The following is a 14455-nucleotide window of genomic DNA, read 5'->3' on the forward strand; positions in this document are numbered from 1 at the left end:
TGTTTTGGTTTTTACTCAATTTATGCGTTGTTATTATTTTGTTGGGCAAGTTGGTGTCTTTTAATAAGGCATATGGTTAATTGGTTATGACATCAATAAATGAATTTGTGTTGGATGAACTTGCTGATGAGAGGCGAGATCAGATTTATTAAATTTAACTGCTATTCATCAGATAAGAAGCTTTCCACTCATCACCTGTTTTTTTTCCAAAATTGTGGGGCATTCTGGACCCCAATTTCTTTCGAAATGTTTGGTCAAAACACGCTGAATAAAAACAATGTCTTTGGAATGTTTTTCACCTGGTGTTTTTTGTGTGAAATGATAATAACAATGAGTTTTGTGTATTGACCAAAATGTTCACATACCGACACACATTTGTGCGTATCGACCTGATATGCGAGCTTGTGCATGGGGGGAAGCATGCTCATCTCAACGATATTCTAACCCTCTTTAAATAAATAAAATTATATCTTTAAGGAAAAACACCTACGTTCAGCTGATGTAAATGAAGCAGGAGTAACTTAAAAACAGGAAATGAAGTTTTACTAGGATTGCATAATTTGCATTCGACATTATGGAATTTTCTTTTTAAAATAGACACAAAAAACAACACCTAGGCTCCCCTATTTGTCACATCGGTGTATAAGGCCCTAATCCAAATGAAGCTATTAAAATTAGGATACAAGAAAGCCCATCTGTTACATTTGATAACTTTGATAACAGTTTTTGGCAATGCTCCTGGCACTAGTTACATCGTAATTGAAATAAAAGCTGACCTTCGAGAAGCCTTGCATATTATGTGAGTGTAAGTCAAGGGAAAATGGCAAGGATTTTTATTCATCTATTTCCCTGTTTGGAACAAAAGCCCTGCAGATTACATTGTCAGGAAAACGAGCTGACAAACAAATCAAATCTCAAAATAAGCATTAAGAGGGTGCTAAAAAGATAAAGTTCTCCAGTATGACGATCTTTAAACCCTGTAGTGTAATCAGAGCTGTGCCTTAACACAAGCTTAGCAATAGTAAAAACCGCTACAGGCTAGTAAACACTGCCATGCTCTTATTTTGCCTGTGGACTACTAACAACTGTCCATCTAAAATGCTCATTTCTTCCTTATCAGGTCTGGAAAATGTTTTAATTTTTAATATAGTGGTTGCATATTCATTTGACCAATAAACTGGTTATGATCATACCAAGAATACAGACAGGTAAAGTTTTGACAAAACGGGTTTGAAATTAAAATAAAAAAAAACCTGGGGCCGAGTAGCAAAAGCAAGGCCTGGTAATTTATGTGTAAATCAGGCCTGGAATTTCACGGAGTGCCTCCATTGCCCTGGTATTGGCCATGGTAAAGTGCCTTTTCCAAAATGGAAATGGGCTTGCCCTCTCGAAGATGAAATTCCAGGACTGGTAAATCTGAGAACATTTATAGTCTCAAAGTCGAGCAAAACCCCTTAAAATTAATCCAAACAAGTCAATGTTGTAATAAGTTGCTTGAATGAGTCTCAGTGTTTCATGAGCCTGCATATTACAGACTCTGAGCTTGGCTACTCATGCGTTACTCAACATCACTCCCTGGACGTGCCACAAGATACAAACATCCAAGGGTGGGTTGAGTTCATGCTGAGGCAGGCACGTTCTCACATTTGTTATTGGGAGAAGAAAAACATCGTAAAAAAAAGCTGTTCCAAGAAAAACAGGGCCTCTTGGGAAAAAGTCTGATGGGAAAAATAGCGAGATGTGAGTGAACTTGTGCTCTTTTGTTAAATGTTTTGGCCGCAGGCAGGAGGGGGAGGGCGGCTTATCATGCTTTTTTTCCTTCTTTTGTTTTGCAGTGTACATGTAAGTGACAGGGGATGTTTTCTATGGAGGATGCTTCAGATGTGGATGACAGCCTAATGAATAACAGTCTCTTAAAAAAAATACAAAACTTTTTTTTTTTAATTCTCTTTCCTTCAGTTTACATGTATGCAAATGACCAATGACTGGAAAATAAGTCAAAGGTTGAGGCCTGAGAGCCTATAGATCATTGGGGTAGATTTACCATCTTTACAGGGGTTTAATTTTTAGAATACCTATTTCCTCATCGATAACCCGAATGAAGTGCAACAAACTTCCTTCTTGGCATGCTGGGTCTGAACCAAAGGGATCAGGAGCAGCAGCATCCCAAAGAACCCAAAGACGATGCCTGTCATTTTTAACCCACCCACTCCAGATATTCTCTGCCACTTGTTTTTGTGTGTCCCCCCCCCCCCCAGAGGTCTTCAGATGGAATTTGTCATCAGTAAAATAACATTATGAAATGATTGCTCATCCAACTGGAATCAATCTGCAGAGATCCTGATATTCATTAGGATAATCTGGGAATGATCCGCTGGATTTACACCTCGGCAGGTGGTTTACTTAATCCAGTGATCTCATCACGTCTTCTCTTCCGTCATGGCAACAACCTATTCCAAGCTTTATAAATGTAACACAATGAGAGGTTGACTCCAGTTGAAACAAGTCTGGTACCCGGCTGACCCAGATAAGTGTTATGTTGATAATATTTGTCCGCCAGGCTGCAAGTGTGTGGGTTTTTTTGAGGTACTAAAAACTCTGAGTTTAAGAAAAATCTGGATAAATCTCATGGGTGTTTTATGTACATATTGTAGCGGCGGTGCCGATCGATCGACTCCACTTCGGAGCAACGCTTGTGGCCCAGACAAGCCGATCGTGTCTGCTCGCCGGAGAGGGCGCTCTCTGGCTTAGGGTTTCTGTTTCGTGTAATTTTATGACTTGCTGTATGTGAATAAACCTCCAAAGAAACGGACAGGAAAGGCAGTTAATTGTACCTTCAATTGTGTCATTAAACTGTGTACAACGCATCATGGTCAACGCTACAATATGAATCTTTCATTTCCGTTATTCAATTTGTACCACGAGTATCTCTGCTGTATCTCTGCTGTGATGGGATCTGGTGTATTTTTAGTCTCCACAAAAAGGGCCCATCTAAATTAATCAGCTCACATAATCCTTTGTTTAAAGCAAATTATGTGATCTGGAAATTTAATCTGATTGGCACCCAGCTCTGTTATGCTTTTTTATCTGTTCTTACTTAGCAAATAATGTTTGTGCTTACTACCTACAATGTAATGTTATGATCACGACCCAATGTAGCCTGCAAGCATAATATCATGCTAAACACAGAATAGCCTGGCTTAGTTAAAACAAGTTACCAGCCAACATTTCACAAAATTAACATTGTTGCCACTGCTCAGCAAAGAAATTGCCTGAGCAGTATTTTGTTTCTGCTTAACAGAAAGAAACAAATCTGGGCCCTTGAAATAAGGCTCTGCAGAAAAAAAAAATACATTAAGTAGAGCCTGGGTAGCATTAAGGGCTGATTAGAACAGTCACGCAAACATTAATCCTTCCTTAAGGGCATGGAATTAACGTGAGAGTGAATGCCAGACAGCGTCACAACCACAACTTCATCACATCTGGGCAAAAACGAGGGAAAAAATATTGTATTTGTACTTTGGTTTCTCTGATTATCACTGACACCAATGAACAAGACTGCGAGACTGCAAAACCAATTGTAATCCACTACTGCTCCTTTGGGGTAACTTTAGGTGCACTGGATTGTTTGATGAGAATATTTGCCAATTTGGACTTCAAAACCACAAGAAATTAATCAAGTACTTTTGCTTTTCTGTATAAATAAACCACATTAATTCCTTAGCTGTGTCTGTGGTCTTTTACCTTTTTTTTTTTTTTTTGCTGGAGGCAAATTTACACAGGGTTCAAGCTAACTTCAATGGCTAAGCCACCACATTATGCAAATAACACCAAAGGGTTTAACTGATTGCAACCAAAGTAAATAACAGCAAAGTGGACATCCATAGACTGGACTTCCGAAGTACGTGGAACCCCTCGGGCATTGAGGCTTTTCCTTTTTTTATTTTAATTGAATTGAAAGGACAATATTTTGCAAGCCACAGAGCAGACCAGCGAACTGGTTCAGTTCGTGTGTCAGACTAAAATGGGATTTGTGACTCCAGTAGGTACTGGCCTATATCTGTAGTGAAAATCAATTTACATGCTATGTGAATGGGGTAATAATAGAGGGCTAGATGACGTGACCAGATTTCTGATGGATATTCAATGGTGATGACTTGACCTTAATTATAATGGCCCTGTCAGACATGGAGGGGCGACTTCGTATGTCATGGAAGGGTCAATTTGAAGGGGACAGTCTGTTGATCAATTAAACTAATTTAGTTTAACTGTATGTTGAATAATGTCAAAAGAGAAGAGGGTGGCAACCTCAAAAGGGGCTTAGTGCAGTAGGCTATGGCATACATGTAGTCTGCTGACCTGGTCTTGGCCTTTGTGCCCCTTTAAAAGTTTCCAACAGAATTAAAGATTTTCCACTCGAAAAATGAAAAACGCCCCAGCCATCTCATAAAAGGAAATGGCCTTGCCCTCTCAAAGATGAATTTCCAGGATTGTTAGTGCGAAAACCTGAAAAAGCCTGAAAAGAACCCCAAGTCAATGTATAAACAATGAACAATAAGCTACATGTATAATCCAACAAACATAAGCTATGAGTTAGTATTTCTAATAGTGGTAGCTCTTGGCCCTAGAATCCATACACACTTCTTTTTTTTAATGCAGCTGGGGAAAAACCAACCCCAAAACTCAGCAACTGTACTTGCAGAGGTGAATAACCTTCAAACATCCAAGCAGGGTTACTGTGTCTCGCTGTTATTGTGTTCAGGTCTTTGAACTTCAGACACAATACAAACTGGCCTTGAGATCTCACTCACCATGACACGCACACATCCTCACAAAGTTTGTTTTTGTCTGATGTTGTTAAATACCCCTTCCAAGAAAAGACTGCTTAAACTTTAAAGTCCTGGCGCAGCCTTGCATTGTCCACAACATTCTAGATCTACAACGAGTCCTGTCAGTGCCATAACTGGGCGGAGCCTCCCAAACCAACCACCCCCATCCCCACTCTGAACCCTTGCCCCACCCCTGACCCCAAGAAATGAGATTAAAAGAAATGCACAAATCAATTAGCCATTAAAAACCACTGATGTGTACAATAAAACTCGTCTATACTAACTGGGCCTAAAGATTATTAAAAGTGAACGAATTAGCAGCAAAAAATGGGGGGGGGGTGGGGGTTGAGAACCATGGTAAAACTAAAGTTTTGAACTGCAGGACCTACGTGTAGTCCACCATTAAGCCTGGGCGACTAGTGTCAGAGTCGCGACTATATTATGATTGAGGCGCGGCTAGTCGAGTAGTAAATATCACTAGTCGCCCTATCTACCCAGGCCTAACCAACCAGCCCTATCCACCATGTACATGGTGTATGACTTGTAAATTGACATTTACAGCTTGTTAAAAATAAGTACTTTACCGTGACCATGTAATAGTCATTGTAACGAGACTAATGCAAACCCAGGATGTGGAAGTGACAGTTTCTTCTTAACTAGAACAAGACACTAAATAAAGAATTCCTGACTCTTTGATGACCTACTCTCAGGAGTTTAAGACATTATTGGCCTTTGGTTAAAAGCAATGTCCACACACAAAGAATAATTCCTAATTGGAATACACAATGTGAAGCGTCGGTAACACTCCTCAGATTTAGCGTGGGTAACGCTTCTCAGATTTACATTTTGGGTGTTATCTTTTACATTTATAACCACACTTACATATTTCTCAAAATGCTTTATTCTATCGAAAGCTGACTGAAGGTTTTCATTGCCATTAATTTTAAGAATGATTACCAACTGTGTACCTTCCCTTTAAATGCTTTCTGAGTAACACTTCATTTCATACACATTAAACACTCAAATTCTGAGGGTTATCAGAAAAGTTTCCAACGTACTTTACCTGTAATAAATTCCTTTGGGGTAATACATTTATGATTTAGACCATCTTCGAGTCTTCACTTAAGTTTCTTCAAAAATTTTGACATACAACATTAGCGACGGGAATAAATTTCAAAGGATACGGGGAGTACCTTCAGTCCTACACACCAGGTACAGACAGGCGGCTACGATGTGGCTGGTCTTTCGCCCTCTTGTGAGCTTCTTGGAGACGGCCATCTTAAAGAAGTTATAGGCTGTGTCTAGACAGTGCTGGTTCAATTGCAACTGGGCACCGAGGCCATTGATTTTGCCCTTTCCTGTAAAGTGTACAAACAAAATTGTACCAAATTGAATTAACTAATTCTTACTGTATTAATGCAGCTCTAGTATGAAATAATGCTGGCACTGAAAAACAGTGTGATTTTGAAATAACATTAATACAGTACATGTATGTAAATTGTACACAGATTAAAGAAAAACCTGTTCTGTACATAATATTTTATAATTTGTAATGGACAAAGGTAAATCTTTGAGTAAGAATAAAGCTGCATTCTAAGAAGAGTATTCTGAAATTCGTACAGTTTATCCCTAGACCAAATATTAGACTCAACATATGATGGTTCAACAAACTTCTACTACACCATGTGCATCTTATAGGCCCATCATAACATTACAGGTAAAGGTAAACCGTATGATTTATTATTTAGACCTCTCCAGGGTTTTAACCATGCACAACACAAATGTTACATGTAACCTGCATGTAAGTGTGTAATTCTTGCCAAAAATGGGGTGCATACTGTACTGTGTAGGGCAAACAAATTTTGAATCCATACATAATCTGAGAAAGGTTACTAAAAGTAACATTCTCAAATTAAATTTTTGGGGGGACAAAACCTGATACATTTTTACAAATAAACACACTTTTTTGAAGTGAAATGTTACTAAAAATACTTGCTTTAGGGGGCCTACATGTATACATGTACATCAAAAGCTACTGTAGGCTTCTATCACAAAGTTATTATCCCAAAGTAATTTTAAAAGTGATTACAAAATGTATAATACCTTCCCTTTAAACAGTAATTAATTTGCTTCACGGTTCACACTTTGAGTGTTGTTTTTTAATTGCCTAGCTTCCCTTCTACAGTAACAAAAAGAGCAGTGCAACATTATTGATGAGCTAATTAAGTTTCATTTCAATAATCCCAAATGCAAGCAGTCGATTACCAACGCTTCACAGTGCACCCATCTGACAGCCACCATTGCACTGACCTACTTATGGGTGACTTTAATTTTACCAGCAAACTTTGCCCTACAGCCAAACTGCAGACGACGTCTTCTGCATTTCCTTGGGCGCTAATTGGAAAAACGCTCTGGTGCATGAATGCATGGGGGGGGGGGGCTTGTCATATGCCAGTGTTTCCAGGCGGTTTATTTGACAAAATATCCATTTTCACGATGCATTACGTGTCGCCACCAGTTTTTTTTCAAAGTACATGTAGTGCATGGTGCTCCTTACATGCCTACGCCAACATTTTGTGTTTTGGGGAGAAAATCGTAGTTGAAGCTAACTCGTTTTTCACACTGCTGTTTCAGAGACTGCTTACATGTTTTGGGTGTTTTTTTACTCAAAATTTATAACATTGAAATAAAGCTGACTTTCTTCATTTGTACAGAACTGTCAGAACTGTAAGTTCTCAACTCAATCTTGCAGTGTTTTATGAGTTATTTGTTTCCAAACACGTGTCACTTTGTGAAAATGGAAAAACTGCAAAGTATGTCGCTTCATGTATTGTAAACACTTGAAATTTAAGGCAGTGTATACTTTTAGTAATTGTCAGAGACAACTATTTTCACTTGGTGTATCTCAACATACAAGAACAAACCTGTGAAAAATTTTGCTCAATTGGTCATCAAAGTTGCAACAAAGTAATGGAAGCAAAGTTGTGTATAAAATTGTGAGCAATCAGATGCCGGTGACAATTTTTTTTACTAAACTGAGAACAACAGGAATAAAATAGTCAGGACCTTTTTTATGAAACTACTTACACTGCGCCTTGAACACCCAGCAGGGTGGATATGTGCGCATTACAAGTCTTATAATTATTATTATTATTACTGTAAGACCACCAATGAGCAAAAAAAGGGCGAATTTGGCAAAGACAATTGCAATGGTCTGTGGATGCAAAAAAAATCTCCAAGACCAATCAATGTAATGCCTAAGGGGAGGCAGGGGGACGCTCCACAGCTGATTTTATATGGGTGTCCCAAACCACGATTAAACAAAGTACAAACTCCTGAACCGCTCAATCTTGCTTGGAGCTATCAGACAGGAGAACTATTTCATTACGACGGAGGAAGTACGTGACTTTAATGGGTTACATGTACGTGACTTTCACAGAAGGTGTAAATTTCACACGCACGACAGACGCCAGCTGCAAACTATATTATACTGTGAATCGTATACATGTATACACAGTATTGTACGTGTACGCAAATTCAGTGTGCTATGTAAGCTTCTAACTGTTTATTAATTAAAATCAACCCTGGCATTTGTTTTGTGTTCATTGCATTCTGTATTACGACACATCTTTGGATGTCAATATAATGCATCAGTGATTTGTGAATGCATATTGACATAGTAGTTATTTTTAAAGAAACTAATTAGTTTGAATGCGAAAGCTCACTGAGGGTGCTGAAGCTCTTGCCAGGCTACCAGTACCAACCCTCTGCAGAAATATCAAAATTCTGTCTAGATAGCCTATGAAGATTCCCCCCCCCCCCCAAATCAGTACATTATTGTAAACTAGGAAACAATTAAATTATAACTCCCCAACACCGATGTTTGGACTTTAGGACGTGGTTGCTGGACATTTTTTATCCAAATGAATTGAAACCCAAATGTGCAGTCTGGTCTTGCACCCTGATAGATAGATAGATACATAGATAGATAAAATGGTTTATTAAAAAACTGTCCTCGCAGCACAAAGGCTGAATTACAACAATTTTACATAAATTTAAAATTTGAAATTAAATAGAAGGCAAATTGGTAATAAAAAAATATATAAAAATATGTTAAATAGTTAAGCCACTCACCTAAATTTACACATATTGAAAATTGCACATTGGAATTGAATTACTTTTACTCAAAAATGGTGTGACAATACAACAAAACAACAGACAAGAATTGAAAATGTTATAATCACGAAAAGCAAGCAAAACAAAACCAATTAAAATCTGAACATCAATCAGATAGTGTGTGCACTATGCATTTTGGGGACTGAAAATGGCCTCTAGTTGCAGATTGTCGCAACATACTCAATACATGTACATCTCTGTTTTAAAAAAATTTGTAAACCACATACAAACTGTACTGTACCTCATAAAAATAAAATTAACAAATAAAATATTTAAAAAGCTCAACTTTACAAGTAAAATGTTCCCTCAATAACTACCTTATCAGCAGGGTTTCAGTTCAATGCAATGACCCTTTGAATGCTGACGACCCCCCCCCCCCCTCCTCCCCCCTCTGATATTGTTTACACTGTTAATATTCAACATCAATATCCCAAATTCACTTCCATTAAATTTGTACATGTACGTGAACACCAACAATATCTCCAACCTCAATATTGAATTGAATGCCGGTCAACATCCCCCTTCTAAAAGTTGTCCCCTGACAGAGTTCTCCCCCCCCCCCCCCAACAAAGTAATCTTTTGTAAAGGTTTAAGCGCAGTGACAAAGTAATTTCAGTGACGGCTTAATATTGTTTGTATGCAGCCTGATGTTTTCAGAAGAGTGAGTGATTTTGTATACTAAAAGTTAGTATACTAAAAGTTAGGGTTGAAATTTAGGACCTTGAACAGTACATTTTACAAACAGATTGTAAGTGCACAAAAATTACTGAAAATTTTAACACATAAATTATGTAGTAGCGTGAATATACCAAAACCAAGTAATAAATTGATAAACCATGTACTTCAATTTTAAACAAGTAATATATACCATCACATCATCTGAATAAAGTTAAGTAAACAACAACAATTAAAAGTGGGGCTCGAAATTTAAGACAACTTAAAAACAAAATAAGGTAATTAATCATCCTAACACCTCTTATAAAGTAAAGAATTTATTTTTAAAGAAGGGCTTGAAATTTGAAGATAATTTCCTGAACAAATAAAGTACATTTTAACAATTATCATTTAAAAATTTAAAAACAAGTAGGCCTGAAATAAAATAAAATATATAACCATCCTGATTCCTATCACCCCAATAAATTACTGAATAAAGTAGGGATGACTCTGTCAGTGGGTGAATTTGTTTGGAGACATTGATCTATGAGAGGGGGCAGCTTTGTAAGTGAGGGGGCAACTTTGCCAGGGGGTGACTTTGTTGTGGACGACTTTGTACATGTAGTGGGTGGCTTTTCTCGGGGTGGGGGGGGGGTTTACTGGTTTCCATTGAATTAGTGTACAAGTACACTGCCACTTTTGACTTATTACTTAGAAGATCTGTACAGTGCATGCCTAACACTAAACAGAATTGTTAAGTTGGATTTAAAGTTTTGATTGAATATCATGGAAAGCCATGAATGAGATGATAAAGGATGAGTAAAATATTGATTACTTCATCCCTAGACTAAGGCACCAATGCCTCATCCAACAAACAACAGTCAAACTGTTTGAATTAGCTGGCGCCATAAACCAACTACATCATAGGTGCGCACATTAAAATGTTTCCAATGAACCTTGGCGATTACATACTTCCATAAAGTGTAAACAGGATTCTCTCTTCCAAGGCTTTTTTTTTTCAAAATTGCGGGACATTCTGGACCCAAATTTTGAAGTTTGGCCTACATGTAAGAATACAAGGCTGAAATGGTCAAACAGTAGGAGGGTTAACCCTTCTACAGTCTGACCATTTAATATCATCAGCTGTGGTTTTGATTGATTTATGAACTACACCAGCCAATAATGCATCATGTGGTAAGTGCACCACTGTGCACAGGAAGTTACATGTGTACAGTTTGCTACACAATTGTGCCACCATACACAATACTTGTGATTAATACATTTGTATTGACCAATCACAACCCATTGCACAACCAAAAGTCTGACACTGTAAAGTCTGACATGGGTGCGCGTATGCTTGGTGCGCGCGGCAGAGTTGTGCGGAATGGCATTGGAGAGGCTGAAGTGTTCTTGCTTACACATGTGCCGTGGGCGGAGCATAATGGATCTGTGGGTGTTTTTTTTGGGGGGGGGGCAACACACCCTCAATCACATAATTGGGACATGGTAAATGTTACCAAGAGTAGGGAGGGGGTAATATAATTCTGGTGAATTGACTGAAGGTTCTTACCTGTCTGAAGTGTGATGGCTCGCGACTCCTTCCCAAATCCATGTCTGAAATTACCTCCTAGAGAATGGCTTTTCCCACCTTTATTAAACGAAACAGACTTTGGTTAAAAGGGTCTGATACAAGTAAAATGTAAAATGGGGGGAACAACATCACTCAAATGATTCAGTGGATGAAAATCACATTTCCTTTTCATGCCATTTTTTGCTGAAGTAGTCTTAACAGGTCTTGAATTAACCCACGGCACAAAGCAGCAATTGCTGTCGTGACCAGTCAGTGTGTTGCCCTTTGCAAAGTTCCAATGACAGTTTCCTAAGTAATAGGAGTGCCCCTTACAAGAAGAAAATTGTAGTGCCACTTCTAGTCTAGGTTCAAGGCCTGTCTTAACTACATACAGCAGGTAGTCTGTATTTAAAATGGGCATGCAATTAAATCTGTGAAGAACCAGAGTTTTTGTTTAATTGCAAATAATTTTTATTAGAAACAATGACTGCAGTCAAGGCATACACAACTTATGACTTGTAGACAAGTCGTTAAATGTTCGTCGAGGTTATACATGTAGAGTTCCGACTCTCTCCACCATTCCCACAACACTGGGGATAGTCTTGCGAACAGCTTCGGGCGAGAGCAGTATACGATCGCGTAGACCTTAACCAGTACGCCACCACCACAACTCGACTATCACCGTGATCAGACCATTAACGACTTGTTCACAAGTCTACCACAAGTTCAAAACTGTCTTCCCAGAGCGCTGTCTAGTTCAGTGTTGAAAAGCATCCATATTTCATATGAAATAATGACCAGTGAAGTCCAATTGGACTCTGTGTTATTATGAGCTAACTTGTCCTGCTGGACTAGTCACTAAAAAAGTTAAGTGCAAACACTGCCTCTACCCATCTAAGTGTAAAAAATCTCTATATTAAATCCTCACCTTCCGAAGAAACAAATTGACCCACCACAGAGGTCCCTCCAAGGCTATTCTCCGCAAAGTTGACTTCTGAAACAATAAAGTTGTCCTCGATAACCGATCCACAGTTGACACAAACTGCGCTCCCGCGGGCCTGGTCCGTGTCTATTTCACTGCCACCACATGTTTTGCACACAATGCTCTTCGTTTTCGACATTTTGATTCCTGGAGAAGATATGAAAAAATAAATATGAATAGACTTAAACATATAGTTCACAAATTCATATTGTTTAGTTTTTGTTTTAGAGTATTTGAGATTTTTTTTTTTTAAGAGTCTTTTTTGACAATTAATGTTACCAACCAGTCAAGCACATTATTGTACCATGAAATGCTAAGTGTTTTATAAGCTCAAATTTTGGAATTTAATTTCCAAATCACGCCACCACTTTTTTACTAATTTTTACAAAAAGAGATATCTCTTTGAGGTACATTAGATACTATCTTATTTCATATTGAATGAAAAAGTGGTGGCGTGATGACAAAACTTTTCCCAAAGTTTCATACAAACAGAAACTTCCGTCCCCAGTCAATATGGAAATCAATGACTGTTACATAATCAACAACCCATAATGGATCATCAACGGTCACATGACCACATGGTTTTCGCTGGGGACTAGTTAGCATGTTTAGTATGACCGCAGATGTCAATTTTATTGGGGGAAAGGAGTACTATTGCTGCTTACCCTCCAACATGCCTGGTGATGCTCATGTTTGTTGTTTGTTTGAATAATCTTCCCATCAAGGGAACTCAATAAACTCCCACAAAGGGATTTAAACACCAAGCTGGCAACAGCCAATCTCTCTCATACAAACATTGGTTTAACATCTATGATTATAAATTACAGACGTACACAAATCAAAAAATTGTGATTCAGTAACTAGACGACAATATTTATTCTAGTCGTTGTGAAATCAGCGGTCAGCTGGGGATTCGAACCCACAATGTTGTGATTGCAAGTCCTGCAGTCAAACCACTTGACCACGGCGACACGCTAGAGAGTATGCAGTGTTGCTAAGACCTCCATTGTCATTGACCCAAATAAAAATAAAATTTTGTCTTCTTTTTGTTTTTTGACACTTTGTTCACATTCATGACATTCACCCAACTCAAGTGCTTGGATTTGAATGATTTGTAATTGTGTTAATCTCTCATCAGCATTCAAGTTTACATTGATTACTCGACAGGATCCTTACTTAAGTGAGGTTTTTAGGCCAAGCATGCATGGGTGCTTGATTGTTGAGTGTAGATCAGACACAAAAGTGCATTCAGAAAAACAACACTCAAGAAACTGCTGACAAGGCAAAAGGTGCTGAAGACAAGACATTTTTGGCCTAAGCTAAGTTAGTCAGCCAGCATGGTCCATAAAGTGGTGAACAGATGCAAAATTTTAGCCCAATACACAGACATAAAGATTAAAGCATGCTTGAGAACAAACAAAAAATGGATTCCAAAACAATGAGAACCCTCCTAAAACAAATAGGCCGGTCGTTCAAGATGCACTATTTTGCAGCCAGCTGACCAGACCCGGCATTTTCATTTGTTGTAAAATATAGAAGCACAATGCTTTCGTTAAAATTGATGAAAACAAGTGCATTTTAATTGTTACCTGAACAGCAACTCCGTTTCAGTAAGAACTCGAGCGCACTCCCAGTAAAATAAGAAGAAACTCTACATGCAGGTTTTCGTTTTCATACATCAGCTGGATTGCGCCATGTTGAACCATAACATTTTATCCGTTCGTTTGTTCGTTGTGAATGTATAGCTCTCCACTGAGTAGATTCGTCCACTTTTTCAGAGGTGGTTCGTTGTTTGACCGGGAATGCTGTTTCAAGTTCATTTGGAAAAGGGGTAAAAAATAAGGCGTACTGCTGCAATTTCATAAATCTTGTGAGCGTAATAACTGGCTAAGCACAGAAACAGGCATATAAAATGACGTTAAGTTGACATTGCTTTGACTGGTGCCCCATCAATTTTTGCTTAGCAAAGAAAATATGCTAAGCAGTACTTTCTGCTAATGAAACTGGCCCTTTCTACCTCCATGCTATTCTACCTCCATGCTATAAACCTAGAGCAGAAATGTTTGCTTGACAAAGCTGTATCTGTGCAGGATGCCAATGTCAAAAGGCAATACGTGTGATATGGTATTTTGGCTACCTGGTGATTTAGGCCCCAAAGTTTTTTTCATTTATTGTCTTGTCTCGTTTGGGGGGGGGGGCTTAGTAACCTTTTTATTTGAGCAGGTGTTTCCAAATGGGCCCATT

The 14455-nt window shown here is 38.4% G+C and overlaps 1 protein-coding gene across 1 annotated transcript in view; it reads right to left on the bottom strand.

Annotated features, from left to right (window-relative positions):
- LOC117292501 (transcription factor IIIB 90 kDa subunit-like) overlaps positions 1–14220 on the bottom strand; it is a 51219-nt gene extending 36999 nt beyond the window's left edge. The window contains exons 1-4 of the mRNA XM_033774570.1: positions 13801–14220; positions 12158–12358; positions 11230–11307; positions 6014–6187 (exon numbers count right to left, since the gene is read on the bottom strand). Of these exons, the coding sequence (XP_033630461.1) occupies positions 6014–6187; positions 11230–11307; positions 12158–12350 (445 nt within the window). The 5' untranslated portion in view covers positions 12351–12358; positions 13801–14220. The remainder of the gene's footprint in view (positions 1–6013; positions 6188–11229; positions 11308–12157; positions 12359–13800) is intronic.
- Positions 14221–14455: the final 235 nt, after the last annotated feature.

Source organism: Asterias rubens, chromosome 1, assembly GCF_902459465.1.
Source record: "Asterias rubens chromosome 1, eAstRub1.3, whole genome shotgun sequence".
NCBI lineage: Eukaryota > Metazoa > Echinodermata > Asteroidea > Forcipulatida > Asteriidae > Asterias > Asterias rubens.